This window comes from Neovison vison, chromosome 10, assembly GCF_020171115.1.
Source record: "Neovison vison isolate M4711 chromosome 10, ASM_NN_V1, whole genome shotgun sequence".
In the NCBI taxonomy this organism is placed as follows: Eukaryota; Metazoa; Chordata; class Mammalia; order Carnivora; family Mustelidae; genus Neogale; species Neogale vison.
Genome location: NC_058100.1, coordinates 3,650,591 through 3,666,451, shown reverse-complemented (window position 1 = coordinate 3,666,451; position 15,861 = coordinate 3,650,591). Strand labels below are relative to the sequence as shown.

The 15,861-nt window shown below is 44.6% G+C and overlaps 1 protein-coding gene across 1 annotated transcript; it reads left to right on the top strand.

Moving 5' to 3' along the window:
* The first annotated feature begins 13,472 nt into the window (after positions 1 to 13,472).
* LOC122918044 (olfactory receptor 6P1) lies at positions 13,473 to 14,426 on the top strand. Its single transcript, XM_044266202.1, has one exon. The coding sequence runs from the start codon at positions 13,473 to 13,475 to the stop codon at positions 14,424 to 14,426; it is 954 nt and encodes a 317-aa protein (XP_044122137.1).
* Positions 14,427 to 15,861: the final 1,435 nt, after the last annotated feature.

Genomic DNA, 15,861 nt, shown 5'->3' with positions numbered 1-15,861 from the left:
TGCATATACCTGATACAGTAACTGGAAGGCAGCTATGCTCACCACTATACCACCAACGCCCGCTATGATACAGTAACTTGGATGGACTCTACTAGTCACCGATTTAATATTCATTGTTGACATAGAAATAAGTAAGTAACCGGGAGCTGGAAAATATCTGCGTGTTTAAAAATCAAGAAACAAATTTCTAAATGCATCATGAATCAAGTTAAAAAATTTATGAATACTAGAAAAATGATTTGAATTGGAGAAAATGGAAATACTACAAGTCAAAGCTTTTGGGATATAGCTTTTCCGTATTCAGATGGAAACAGAGGCTCTTTAAAATGCATATTTAAAAAGTTCACAGGCTGGAGAGCAATAACTTGAGCATTCATCTCAAGAATTTGGGAAAAGAATAAATGAACACAAAAAGATTATAAATAAAAAAATGAATAAACGAGAGCAGATATCAATTAAATAAGTATACAGTACAGTGACTCAAAAAATCAAAAGTTGGAATATTGAAAATATCAATAAATCTTATTATTCTCGGGCAAGGCTGATGAAACAATGAAGACAGGATGTACGAGTCAACTCTGACGGGAATGGAAGTGGGGCATTCCTCAGGTCACACCACAGAAATGATCAGAGAATGTTGTGACTGACTTCATGAACATAAATTTGAGAACTTATGTAAAGTGGGAAAGTTCCCGTAGAACACATATTAAAGCTGATATAGGGAGAATGGCTATTTGATTCTCAAGAAATAGAATTTTAATTCATATGTACCACATTAAAAAACCAACCAACCAACCCACCCACCTCTGGGCTGCTTCGTTAGTAAAGATTCGGCCAAAATTTTAAAGGGGAAGTTTTGCCAAACTTGCCCCAAACCTCCCATGGGAGAGAAAAGAGTAAAATCCCCAACTCATCTTTTGGGCCAGTAGGATGTAGAAACTAGATGTTGAAATCTCACTCAGGAGCATAGACACAGAACTCTTGGGTAAAACTCAAGCTTCATTTAGTCCAGAAATGCAAGATTGGCACATTTGAAATCAATCAATATAATTTAGCATGTTATCAACATAAAGGATATTAATTAATTATGTATTATGTAACTATGTAATTATATGTAATTAACTGATGAAGAAAAAATTTTTAGAAAAATTTAATATCCTCTCAGGGAAAGAATAAAACCTGTTAGCATAATAGGAATTAAAAGAAGTTTCCTTAAACTCATGAGGCTGTCGAATTCCGTTTGTATCTGAGTGTAGTCGCCACACGTTACACTGGTTTCAGGGGTCCAGCATGGGGACTCGGCAATCAGCTTCTCACTGGGCGGTGACACAGGTAAACACCACTGTGCTGAATCAGGAACAAGCAAGAACAGCGTCTCCCATCTCTGTGATCTCATTCCAGACAGTGCAGTAAGAAAAAACAAAAGGCAGAAGGATTATAAAGGAAGAAAGATGGTCATTTTTCATGAATTACAAAATTTCGTATGCTAGAAAAATCCAGAAATAATCTGCAGATCAATCATTACAGGGCTGAGGACTCAGTACATATATGCACCAGCTACATCCCTATCATTAGCAAAACTTAGAATCTGGCTTTAAAAAATATATCGCATTTTGAAGCTTTGAAAATATCAAAGCCCTTGGAATAAATTTAACAAAAGACATGCAAGGCCTCTGCACAGAAAACTAAAAGACTTATGTAATGGTGAGATATACTATGTCACAGATTAGAAGACTCAGTGTGGTACAGATGTCCGTCTCCCCATGCTAACCTATGCTTCAAAGAAATCCCAGGGAAAATCCTCATAGTGTCCTTTCCTGGGTATGAAAGCTATACGGGGGGGCTAAAATTGATTTACAAATAGCCAAGACATTCTTTTTTTTTTTTTTTTAAGATTTTATTTATTTATTTGACAGACAGAGATCACAAGTAGGCAGAGAAGCAGATAGAGAGAGAAGGAGGAGGAAGCAGGCTCCCTGCTGAGCAGAGAGCCCGATGCAGGACTCGATCCCAGGACCCCGAGATCATGACCCGAGCCGAAGGCAGTGGCTTAACCCACTGGGCCACCCAGGCGCCCGCCAAGACATTCTTAAAGAATAACATATATATGTCATATATATATATAATGATATATTTTTATTTATATTTATTATATATTTATATGATTTATATTTATATTTTATTTATATATTCATATTTATTTACAAATATAAATATGTCCAATATAATATATAAACATACTTAATATATTTAAATAAATTTATATATTCATAAAGGTTCTATTTTTAAATGTATATTTATATATTACTTATATAAATTCATATTTATTATATATAGTATAATACGTGTGTGTGTGTATATATATAAATATATATATATAAATATATATGTATATATATATATATATATATTTTTTTTTTTTTTTTTAACCAAACATCAAGACTCATGCAGCTACCATGTGGAATTGGCTCAAGTGACAAACAGGCCAACAGAGGATGAGAAGAGAGCCAGCCCCCAAGAACCCATGCACACACAGGCATTGGCTTTATGATAAATATGGCTTAGAAAACAACAGACTTCGAAAACTCATGCTAGGAAAATTGGATTTCCATATACACATATCTATAAGGAGGAAACCTATCTCCATAAATAACTACATCAAGGAAATCAATTTCTGAGTATCAAAACCTGAATTTGAAAGGCAAAACAAGAAAACTTTTAAATATATTAAAATTATTGCTGATATAAAAAAATTACCTTTACAATATTCTTAGGGCATGAGAAGATTGTTTAAAGTGGGCATTAAAGCATTAACTAAAATTGAAAATATTGATTAAATTGAAATTGAGAAATTGTGTTCATTAAAACACAGCATTATTCAGCAGATGGATAGGCGAGCCACATAAAACTGAAATAAAATTTAAAGAAAAGATTAATGTAAAATTTAGGATAGAGATTACTTTCTGAGGGAGGGGCCCACAGAGGGATTCCTAGCTGGTAAAATTCTTTTCTTGATCTGGGCAGTGATTACAAAGGTGTTTGCATAATAAAAATTTCACTAAGCTCTCTATTTGTTTGGGTGATTTTCTGAATCTGTGTTTTATTTTAAAATATAAAATATTTTATTTTATTTAAAATATAAAGGCTAAGCAAGGAATTCCACAGAATGAGAGTGTAAGGGCCTATTCAGCCAGAGCAGCCCCATCCCAGTTGAACTGCCATTTTGTTGTAAAGCTTAAATTGACCTTGCGCCCACCCCCCGCCCTCCACCCCAGGGGAACTTATTTAAAAGCAAGTCCTGGAAACCAGTCCCAGGTAACAAAGTCCAAATACAAGTGTGGGTCAGGCTAGGTGGAGGTATTCAGTGGGGGCACATACTGTCTCCTAGCTACCAAGGAGTATGGGCCCCCGCCCTTAGGGAGCCTTTTGGCGCCTATCCTAACCAAGGTGTGATAGGCTGGTTCAAGTGTCTACTAGGGTAAATTGTAACTCAATTGATTGCCTAGCATCACTGTGAAGTTTCCTGTGTGTGTTACAACCTAATTGGCTACCTGTGTGTGGCCAGGCCCAACCACATGGCCTTTGCTCTATAAAAGTTAGTCTGAAAAGCAGGGAGGGGTCGTCCTCTCTGGAGGGGCGGCCTCGACGGGTCTGTTTGACGGTAGGTATGATTCCTGATGCTTGGCGCGAAATAAAGCTTTGCTTGACCTTCGCTTTGTATCAGTCTCGCTCCTTTAATCACGGACCCATTATTGGGATACCCAATTTTGGGGGACCCAACAGAGAGAAAATATATACAACGGATACAGTTGGCAAAAGACTCTTACGCAGTATATATACAATCCCTACCAAAAACCAAACAGTAAACAAAAATATCATAGAACATTCCGATGAATAGAAAAAAAAATGTTTTAGAGCCGTGAAGAGATCCTTCCTAAAAGAAAATATCCAAATGTCCAATAAATACAGAAAGATGCTTCATCTCGTTGGTAAGCATGGTCACGGACATTAAGTCCCCCACGTGGGCGGTGAGCGTTGGCAGGGTGGGGTAAAGAGGGGGCCAGAGAAGTCTCCGGTGTTCCCTCAAGAGTTCTCATGGGCCCAGTCACTGCAGAGAGCAGCCTGCATTACACTGGGACCTTGGAGAAACCTACGGTCCGGGGATCTACTTCTCTGCTCTTAGGTATGGGAATTACTCAACTATTCCCCAACAGCAGAAGAGACCAATAACTTGTCCATGTCCACACAGAGGATTAGCAGGCAGCGAGCGTTCTGCCAGCAGAAGCGGTAGCCACGGCTACAGACTCCCACCCGCGCGAAGTGTGCATAGCGCTTTCCCTCTACACTGTCACTTTCTCAGACAATCTAAACCACAAGCTGTAACCCAAGGCCTTTGCCTCTGGCCTATTTTCTCATTAGATTTTGCTAAATGTTTGTTCTATAAATGTCCCTGATACAAAGCAGTAAGATATTCTGTCTTGTCAATAAGAAATATAATAAAATAATAATAATAAAATAAATCCGAAGAAATAAAATCAGAGATCAATGCGATGTGGGAAACGGAAGCAAAATTAAATTAAATTTCCTTCCTACTTGCAGCCCATTGATGACTCCTGAAACAGGAAAGTGACATTCCTGTAAGACCTGCAGACCTAACATCGCTGCCTTTCTTTGGGCTTCATATGTCAAGAGTGAATCCCTCCCTGAGTTCTCACTCCTCACCCCTCAAGCCGAAAAGGGAGATAACTATAATTCTGCCAATCCTTATAGCATCATCTAATGTTTTGCAAAGTACTATGGTTTGTTGCCCTATTGTTTTGCAGAGAGGAGTGGGAAATTCTAGAGCTGGGCACTACCCTCCCCTCCCCTTCCAATTGCATCCTAAACAGGAGGGCATTTTGATGTGGTTTGGGGAGTGGGAGTCCAGAGCCAGTGGCCAAGAAAGAATACTTGAGACATCTTTGGTGCAAAAATGGTGGCTTTATTAAAGCACAGGAACAGGACCCGAGAGCAGAAAGAGCGGCCACCCTGGGGTGGTGAGAGGCAGGGAGGATTGGCGGATTATATACTTGGGAGTTGGAGGAAATAAACACAAAGGGGGGAGGGGTTCCAAAAGGACTTTCATATGTTAAAGGAGACTCCCAGGACCCACAGGCCTTGCTGGGCTAAGGTCGTTTTCCCCTCCAGCAAAGCATTAACATGAGGACAGCTGGAGCTTCCCGGAGGAAGGCTGTCCTCTGTGGGCTTCAAGTATTTGTCCAGGCTGCAGGTTGAAAAGGGCATTTAATTGTATCTACATTTCCTTCTGCCTTTGTTTCCCACATCAATTCGACCTCTGGTTGAATAATTCCAGTGATGGGGAGGTCAGCACATACCGCAGGAGGTAACTGTCCCTTTCCTGACAGCCCAGGTAGACAGAGACACACTGAAGCTGCCTGGGCATGAGGAGCAGGCGGGGACCCAGGGCTGTGGGACAAGGAAAAGCCCTCACGGTGAGAAATAGATTCAGATTTGAGCCAGGAATCCGGTGCCTGAATTGAGTCCCCTGGACAGCCTCAGCCCCTGGGCCCTGCAGGCCCCCTCCTAGCCCAGTGCTATTCATGAAGGGACATGAATAGGGGAGAGCAGGGAAAGATGCTAACCCCATTGGATCGCACATGTGGAGAGGAAGCATCTCCTCCTCACTCATGGGCAGACGACACTGACGAAGGCAGTCCGAGTTTGACAGATATTTTCTCAAAAAAGAAGTAATGATCTAAAATACCAGTCAATTAATGTATCTGGAACTTTCTCACTTCGTTGTTCTACTTCCTCAGTCTTGAGGAAGCCAGACGGACTTTAACTCGAATCGTTGTTTAGTCTGTCTGAGGATGCGGACGCTGATGAGGGAGCACGAGGCTGACTGAGGACAAAGCAAAAGCTGGCACCTTGCACCCCCTCCCCACCCGCTGCCCTCGGTAATATGTGTGACCCCTGACCTCTGTAAAGGAGAAACAAATAATTAACTTGCAGAGATCACAATCCTGCAGGACAGGAATCTCCCAACTATCTTGATGTTAATGGCTGGCCAAAGGACAACATTGATCAAGCTGCAAGGCTTCTGGTATCCGGGCACCTTGTAGGCCCTCTTTAGCATATGAAAGCTCCGTTGAAACCACTCTTTCCCTCACCTTCCCCCAACTGCAGGGTACATAACCTGCCATCCCTCACAACCTGGGGCAGCGGCTCCTCCTGCCCACGAGTCCTGTCCCCATGCTTTAATAAACCACCATTCTGCACCAAAGATGTCTCAAGAATTCTTTCTTCGTCATCGGCTCCGGACCTCACCCCACCGAACCTCACCTGGGTTCTAGAACTTCATCAGACGCCACCTGGCCAGTGCGCAGGCGGTGGAGTCCACAGCATTATCCTGGCTCCCTCCTGGGCTATGTCCCACCGGAGTTTGCTCTTTCGTGACAGACAGCCTCTGGGTGGCTTGGAGCCAGTCTTGTTGGGGAGAAGTAGGTCACCATGGCAATGCATCCTAAGGGACTCTGTCCCCGAGGATGATGTGACAAGACCTGGCTACCGCTGCCCCTGTCTGCTTCAGGGCTCCCCTGCCAAGCCTCTGTCCTGCCATGCCACAGACGATTCCGAGACCAACAGGAAAAAGCAGCTTTCCTGACAAGCGGCTGGAGCTGACGGCAGCTGTCCAGAAGCAGCAGGTAACCAGCCTCCTGACCAGCCTCCAAAGACAGAGCATGTGAGCACATGCAGGGGTCAGGCAAGCACAGAACTAGGCAAACCCCTGTGAGAAACTTTTGCCTCATTCATTCCCTATGGCCTCCAAATCTCTCAAAATCCTGGAAATCTCTTGAATTTCTCCAGATATTTGATTGGCTTAAAACCTGAACAAGCTTAGTGATGCAAATATCTCATACTGAGAACCCTGCTATTTTGCTAGTGTCCAAATGTGTGCAGTTACAGAGCTGATGCCAAGAGGTGCCTTTAAGATGCTCCTGGGGATGAGGGATGATTCTTAGTTCCACTGAAGTGGAGTGCTGGGGATCTGTGACCGTGTCTGAGGACAGGACATTGTGTAGGGAGAGAGGGACTCCTAAGAGCAGAAGCTGATGGGAGGGCAGGTGGGGACCCATCCTGGCATGTTGGGAGAGTAGCCCCGTCTTTGCCTGAATGCAGGACCAAAGCCATATCTACCATATTTGGTCCTAAGCTTCATAGCCCAAATTCAAATGAGAACGTTAGAAAACTGTTGATTGAATTTGACCACTGAACGCAGATGAGCCAACAACACATGTCTGTTTTATCTGACTGAGTCCATCTAGCTGCTCCCGTGAGCCGCTGCTTGTGTCCGGAAACACATAGAGGATGGTGACTCAGTTTGCTGCCAGCTCTCCTCAGCCAGAGTTTTCTGGGTATATCCCTAGTCCACAATTTCCTACATGTGTGATCTGGGAAAAAAAAAAAAGAAATCACTCCTCTATCATTATTCTCTCTAAAAAGGGACAACGGTGCTGGGCTCATAGGGCCGCTGGGGGTATTAAGCCAGCACAGGAAAAGGTCTCATCGTACCTTGCACATCGTATCAATTGTGTTATGTCTTCTCTTGGTGATGAAGTCTTAGAATATAAGTGAGGTTCAGTGGGGTAATGTCCAGAGCCAGTGACCAAGAAAGAGTTCTTGAGACATCTTTGGTGCAAAACGGTGGTTTATTAAAGCACAGGGACAGGACCCATGGACGGAAAGAGTTGCTGCCCCCAGGCTGTGAGGAGTGGTCCGTTATATACTTGCAGGTTGGGAGGAGGCCGGGGATGGCGTAAGTCTGTAAGGAATTTTGGAAGCAAGGTTTCCAGGACCTTGAGGGGCTAGCTGTTGTTGGGAAAAGGTCATTTGTCGCCGTCTAAGAAAACCATAGTCATGAGATCCTTTAGATGTGCTTCAGTGGGCCATATGCTTGGGAATGACTGTCAACACTGTCTTGGAGGGCTTGGAGATAAAGTTCCCAAAGGACACAATTGTTCAAGTAGACTTACAGGATCCCTGCTGGGTGTAGGGGCCAGTCAGGCTAGGATTGCCCCTTGCCCTTAGCAAAGTGTTAAGGAGCAGGCAGTTGAGTCCCTAAGGAATGTCACTCTGCCTTTTTTAAGGGCTTGTCAGTGGGTAAGGAAATTTAATAATTTTTCTTTGGCCTCTGTTTCCCACATCATATATGCCATGTGGACACAGACCGCGACAATAATTACGTTTCAGACAGATCTCAGCTTTTGATTCGTGACATGGCTTACTGAGTTACAATTACTGAATTTGTGAAATCCAGTGAAGAATTCAAGGGAAACAAAACAAAGCGTTTTCCCTGAGCTTGGGGTCGGCTGGGTGCAGGGTGTCTCTGGAGGAAGGTTTGTGTGGCTTCTTCTGGGGCCCTGGGGCCAGGCAGGTGCCGGTCAGGCTCCATTTCTATGGTGTGGAAGAGGGGCACACTGGGAGAGAAACAGCCACAAGGCCAGGCACTCGTGCTGCTGTCAGGACACAGGGTGTCCCCAGTGATGTCCACATGGTCTCATGGCCACAGACCACCAACGCGTTTTGCAATCATGAGTACGTTCCACGCTGTGGGCAGATCATGCTCACATACATCCTATCTTTGTCACACGGCCTAACCAAGGAAGAATGGCCCATGTCACCAGCAGGAGCAGCAGCCCGTTTGCTAAGATAAGAAATGGGTTCAGCCTTCCACCTCTGAAATAGAGAAGGGGCACCGATTTGCGAAGCTTCTAAATTATGACATTATTTACCTACTACCTCACTCAAGAGACGTTTATTTGTATCTATTATTTGCAAAGCACTGAATTAATGAGGCTCAAGAAACGAGTAAGAGTTTCTGCTCTGGAGGAGGGAAAATCCAGGTCAGTGCGTAACTACCCCCGATCTGCTAGCAGATCTGTTAATAGAGTCCTCGTCCCAGTACAGATGCGAGGGACTCCTGGACAAAGTCTTCCCAGAACTGATGTTCATGGTGTCTGTTCATCTGCAGACGACCAGAGCTATAGCGTGGAGGTGTCTTAAAGAGCTGTGGCTCCCCTGCAGGGGTGGCAGGTAATGGGTGGGGGAGGGGACGTGGAGGGGAGCAGGAGAGCGAGGGCAAGGTGCCTCCTGCAGCGTCATCCGGTCCTGAGTGCAGGGAACGAGCTGCTCCGGGGTCTTAGGGCAAACGCTATGGATTATTCCTCGTTAAATGAGATCTTCCTTGTTAATTATTCTCTGGAACCTAAGTTGTCAAATGAGAAGGATGTTTTAGAAGAGCTTATTACTGTGAGTGTTGAAATTCAGGCTCATCTGTCCTGTGTTGGCCTCATGGCAGAATGCTGCCCTCCTGTCGAGGTGGCAGCAGAGGAGGGCTGTTGGGCTAAGCCCGACCGTGAGGACCAGACATGGCTCAGAGGTTCAACAAGGGAAAACAAGGAACGAACAACACAAGAGATCAGTGTGCACAGCGCACGGGTAACTCAGAGCGACCTGAGGCATCTGACGGCCGTGAGTCAGAAGCACTCTGTCTAGGAGGACCTCCTCGGAAAAGAAGGGCAGGTCTGGAGCCTGGAGAGATGGGGCCACAGGGGTGAGGGGCCAGCATTGCTCCGGCTGGAGGGGAAAGTCCTTGGCAACAGCAGGCCAGTCTGAGCAGAAAACGTCAGTCATTTTGTTTTCAATGACTCAGCTGGAAACCATGGATGATGGTGATGGGAAGTGACACTGCAGAGTGGGCGGGAGGGTCTTGGGGACCTCGTCTGCTGGCTTGCGATGCAACCAGCAGACAACTGAAGACACCAGGGGCTGCGGAGCAAGACTGGCCCCAGACACACCTGAAACCAGACGGTGTGTACTTTCCAGTCTGTACTTTCCTCCCTCCACCTACTTGCTAACAGCTTCTTCCCACCCCGACCCTCAGGACTTTCAAACAAATTTCATGCGGTGTCGCAGCTGGAAAGAACTCTAGCTTGTGTTCCGTGTGTGTACCTTCCAAAATGTGTAACCAGATGAAGTAAATGATTCACGATTATACAAATCAAGGCTGAAACTCAGCCCCGCTCATGTGTTCGTTGCCTGCCATGTTCTAGGCACTGATCTATACACCGAGGAAAGGTGAGGTAAGGTCCCTTTTCAGACGCGGGGACATTGCTCACTCTAGGGCACCATCTAATGCCCTGAACTTGGCTTTGGCATTTCCAGCCGGCCTTTTAGAGCCATTTCCATCCTCTATTGTATTTCACCCCAGGGCGCGCTATGCCTCCTTCCTGTCCTGCTCCCCTTGTTGCCCCCCCGCCCCCCGACTTGCTGCCCAGTCCTCCTCTCCAAACTTGCTCTCAGAAAAGTATCTGATGCATTAAGTCAGTTTTCCAAACCCAGGTTTATGCGCTCAGGAGGGTACAGAAAGGCTTTCCAAGATCCAGGTATGACTCCTTCCAAGGGAAACATTCCCTGATCTTCAAAGACCTTATCAGCTTTTCCTAGAACGTCTTCACCTTTTCCTCTCTGCTTTTCAAAACCTGCTCTCCCTCAGTACAAAGGAGGGCATAACTGACCCACCACGTCGGGCAGAGGGAAGGTAGTGTGGGGGCAGCGTCTGTGCTGGGAGAGGGAAGGAACCGTTCTGGGCAGCGCGTCCTTTTACAAGTCTGCCTTTTCCAATTTATTTCTTTCAACACAACTGAATGGAAGCTGATTGAGTTGTCAGTTAATAGATCAATAAAAACCATTTTGATGATAGATGACTATGTAATTTCTGGCATATAACTAATAGAAAGTTCAAATAATTTAGTGTTATTACTATAACAAAACGACTTTCATCCCCCGAACTGTGGTGTATCGATGTCATTTATTTCCATGAACTAGTTTCCTCGGTATTTATATCTCCAAAATGAAGAGTAAGAATAGAATGGATTCTGAAACTGCTCTCATTCTGATGATAAGTGGTTTTCATGGATGCACACAAGAATTGAGAAGAAGCACAGTCCTCGTTATTATAAAATGATACGCCAATAAAAAATAAGATATTTTAAAATATATCATGTATTTTTATTGTTTTGGTGAAATGCATGCTGATTACAGAATAAAATCTAATAGAAAATTTTTCAAAACTTTTATAGCCTCCAGAGTACAAGAGACAAGAAAGACATGCAGATATAGAGAAATCAATAAAAGACTTGTAATTATAAAAATATAATACCTTGAACTATGAGTTCAGTGAGAAAAATTAATGTAAAATTTCAATTTTTTTAAAGATTTTATTTATTTATTTGACCGACAGAGATCATAAGTAGCAGAGAGGCAGGCAGAGAGAGAGGGGGAGGCAAGCTTCCCACTGAGCAGAGAACCTGACGTGGGGCTCGATCAGACCTGAGCCGGAGGCAGAGGCTTTAACCCACTGAGCCACCCAGGCACCCCTAAAATTTCAATTTTTTAAAAAGGCACACGCACTCACGTAATTTTTGAAAGACGTATTCATCGGTATCCTCTCACCAACATGTAGGTATCACTGAGCACATAAAGGAGTGACATAATAACCTCATTTAAAATGTCAGTGCTCACATGCAGTGGACATTAGATTCCACGCAACTATTTAAACGTTTGATAAAAAAAAATGTGATGTCCAGTTTACAATTGGCACGGCCACGTATTGTTGTTTTAGTTTGTCTTTTGTGGTTGGGAGTGGGATTTTGTTGTTTTCACTTTTTTTTTTTTTTAACTTGAGTACAGTTGACACAGAGGTTACAGGGGTCGAGGGGTACAGCATCCGGATCCAGCTTCTCTGTTCATCTGTGCTCCCCACACTTGCAGCTGCCTTCTCTCCCCACTCAGCAGCGCTGTGGCAAGGATGTATTGTTTTTTATGTTGCTTACAGAAAGAAATGGGAAGTCCCACCAAAAATGAGAGAGCGTGATGATATGTAGCCCATGATCGAATCTCAGGTCAGATTTTTGTGTCTGTCAGGTGCCCTCCCCCGGCAGTATGGAGAGGAGATTGCCGGGCTCAGAGGGGAGGCCAGGGGCATATGATGGTCTCTTCCAATCTGATGTTTCAACGGCTGCATCCGTTTTGTACTGTTGTAACAAATTCCACACATTTGGTAGCTCAAAATAATGGGGATTTATTCTTTCTCTCCTTTCTGGTGAGCCGTGTGAAATCAACATGCCAGGTGTCGGCCGGGTCACACTCCCTCCGACGGCTCCGGGACAGAATCCACCCCTTGTCTCTGGTGGCCGCTGGCGTTCCTCGGGTCGTAGTCCCTGGGATTCCAGTCCTCCAGGCCAGCATCTCCAAATCTCGCTCCGTTCCACCTCCGCAGTTCCTTCTCTGTGTGTCTAGCTCACGTTTCTCTCTGCCTCTCTCTTATAAGGACCCTTGACATTGCATTTAAGGTCCACCTGAATGGTCCAGGATAGACTACCGTCTCAATACCCTTAACGTCATCACACCTGCAGAGACTTTGTCAGCGGCTGTAGTATTTACAGGTTCCGGAGCTTGGGTGTGGGCACTTTTGGGGGTCCATGTTTCAACCTCCACAGCAGCCCTGCAAGGAGATAACCTAATTCAAGCACAGAAAATGTACTCAAAAATAGTTGTAAAATGAATGGAAAAATAATTTCCATTCATTTCTTTTTTGGGCTCACTCTCAGATTAACTAATTAACTAGTTATTTAATTAATTTTGAAAGAATGAGGCACCTGAGTAGCTCAGTTGATGGAACATCTGACTCTTGATTTCTGCTCAGGTCACCATCTCAGGGTTGTGAAATCAAGCCCATGGTGGGGCTACATGCCGAATGTGGAGGCCGCTCAGGATGCTCTCTCTCTCTCTCCCTCTGTCCCACTCCTCCACCAGTGGCACTCTCTCTCTGTAAAAAATAATAATAATTTTTTTAAAAAATAACTCTTTTAACTCATCTCTACTGAACTATTTCTCTAACTGTGCATGGATATTTGGGAAATATCCAGGCTGCGTAGCCTACAGCTCAGTGATGTCCTCGACCTACCACTTCCTCTTTCCCTGGAGAGAGAAGCCCTCAGTCTCCAGCTAGCTATCCCTCCTTTTTTTTATTCATTCACTCAACAAATACTGAGTTCAGATGCTCTGGGACTTACAGTTTTGCAGGAAGTGAAGGAAGAGCATGTCATGGATAAGAAAACAAAAATGGAAATAATAAGACCGGTATGACAAGCATTTATCAAATATCCACTGCAGTTAGATTGCTGAATTATCCAGTACAATCCTCAAGTCTGAGAACTCTTCCCCTGAGGTGGGAGATGAAACCGCGAAGTGACGGCACTAAAAGATGTCGCGGTAATTGATAGCGTACTACCGAGCGCCTTCGCAAGGTTGTAACCTGGAGTTGCGCGGGAGGGTAGCAGTTTGGTGCTCCTGTCTCTCAACATCTTGCTCTTCCTGTTGTTTTTCAGGTAGGCAGGTGGACAGAGACGATGGGAAATTTGAGTGGAGGCCACGTCGCGGAGTTTGTCTTGGTGGGCTTCCCTACCTCGCCACCCTTCCAGCTACTGCTCTTTGTCCTCTTCCTCGCAATTTACCTGCTGACACTGTTGGAGAACGCACTCATCGTTTCTACAATCTGGCTCACTCCAAGCCTCCATCGCCCGATGTACTTTTTCCTTGCCCACCTCTCCTTCTTGGAGCTGTGGTACATCAATGTCACGGTTCCCCGTCTTCTGGGAGCATTTCTCACCCAGGACCGAAGAGTGTCCTATGTAGGCTGCATGACCCAGCTCTACTTCTTCATTGCCCTGGCCTGCACCGAATGCGTCTTGCTCGCGGTCATGGCCTATGACCGCTACCTGGCCATCTGTGAGCCCCTCCGTTACCCTACTCTCATGCCTTCCAGCCTGGCCATTCGCCTTGCAGCTTCCTCGTGGGGTAGTGGTTTCTTCAGCTCCATGATGAAGCTTCTTTTCATTTCCCGACTGTCCTACTGTGGGCCCAACATTATCAACCACTTCTTCTGTGATATCTCTCCCCTACTCAACCTCACCTGCTCTGACAAAGAGCAAGCAGAGCTGGTAGACTTCCTCTTGGCCCTGGTGATGATCCTTCTCCCTCTGTTGGCTGTGGTTTCATCATACGCTGCCATCATCGCCGCCATCGTGAGAATTCCTACTGCCCAGGGCCGTCGCAAGGCCTTCTCCACCTGTGCCTCGCACCTGGCAGTGGTTGTCATCTACTATTCCTCCACCCTCTTCACCTATGCACGGCCCCGGGCCATGTACACCTTCAACCACAACAAGATCATCTCTGTGCTCTACACCGTCATTGTACCATTCCTCAATCCAGCCATCTACTGCCTGAGGAACAAGGAGGTGAAGGATGCCCTCCGAAAGTTGGTCCTGGGCAGATGCCACTATTCTAGGGATGTTCCAGATTGATGTGCAGCAAAACCTAGCAGGCAGGCAGGAAGGAACAGCGTCTTAGTAGTGCCACGTCAAGGAATCATAAAATAGGCTCAGAGGGAACATAAGTATCAATTAGTATGTGGTTCTGCTAAATAGCATCTGGGAATCTCCTGACACAAACAAACATTTATGAATCATTGATCTTGAACAGGTTTTCTGAACTAAAGTTGAGTTAGCTGCCTACGAATCTCCTGGGGGTTGCTTAAGATGCAAATTCCCAGGGGGGAAAAAAAAGTCTGCAGAGGGTCTGATAGAGTATGTCTAGGTTACAACTCTGCTGTGCACAGTTTCCAACTTCATAGCAACTCTGGTTCATAGCTAGTTGGAGATTCCCTACTTTAGATCAACCCTCTTATGTTACAAATGAGAAAATAAAAGAAAGGGGACTTACAGATGGATATGTCAAGGTGATATATGCTTTATCGTAGCAGTTTCAAAGATCCAAATTCTCAAATCCCACTTCCATGAGAAATCACAAAAGTACAATTATTGCACCCCAAGAGCCGAAACCCATGTCACCTAATCAATACTCTGCACCTCTACAAGTCTTACACCCTCTGCAAGGCAAGGAGGAGGAAAATGTCACATCGATACTCAGCTATATGTGCACCAATCTGAACATGGTCCCATATTCATCTGCCTCTCTCTTCTTTGACTCTCAGGGGGATTGACATAATGAGTATTGATTCCGGAGTCAACAAAATGCAGTCAAAATCTTGTATATACGTTGCTCTCAGAATCTTCTCCAGCACTCGGGACAGTTTCTGCTTTAATTAGTTGGTACCTGGGTTATACCAGTTGCTAAATACTTTTTAAGTTTTGCTCCTGAAGCAAATGAGCACAAGAGCAGAAAATGTCTCTCTCTCTCTTTTTTAAAGATTTTATTTATTTATTTGACAGAGAGAGAGAGTGAGAGAGGAAAGACAAGCAGGGGGAGTGGGAGAGGGAGAAGTAGGCTTCCTGCTGAGCGGGGGGCCTGATGCAGGACTCGATCCCAGGACCCTGGGATCATGACCTGAGCTGAAGGCAAATGCTTAACAACCTGATCCACCCAGGCGCCCTAAGAGTAAATGTCTTAATAAGAGAGGGAATGAAGGAATGAGATGTGGGATGCAGGTATCTCCCTTAGAGTGAGTGAGATGCCTCAGATTCAAAGCCTGAATTATATACATTCTTTCAAGTTTCTTTGATTTTTGGAAACTTGCTTGAATTGCTTAGGGATATTTTCACACCCTGACTCAAGGTTACGTTCTGCACATGTGAACCACATTTGATGTTCCTTTAGTTGTGGGATATGTAGAATAATAATAATAATAATAATAATAATAAATTGTATTGAACAAATACTTGTAAATACAAATTGTGTTTAAAACAATTTTTGAGGGAAAAAGATGATTGTTTATTAAAG

Coding starts and splice junctions, on each gene's coding strand:
- LOC122918044 (XM_044266202.1), top strand. CDS start 13,473: ATGGGAAATTTGAGTGGAGGCCACGTCGCGGAGTTTGTCTTGGTGGGC.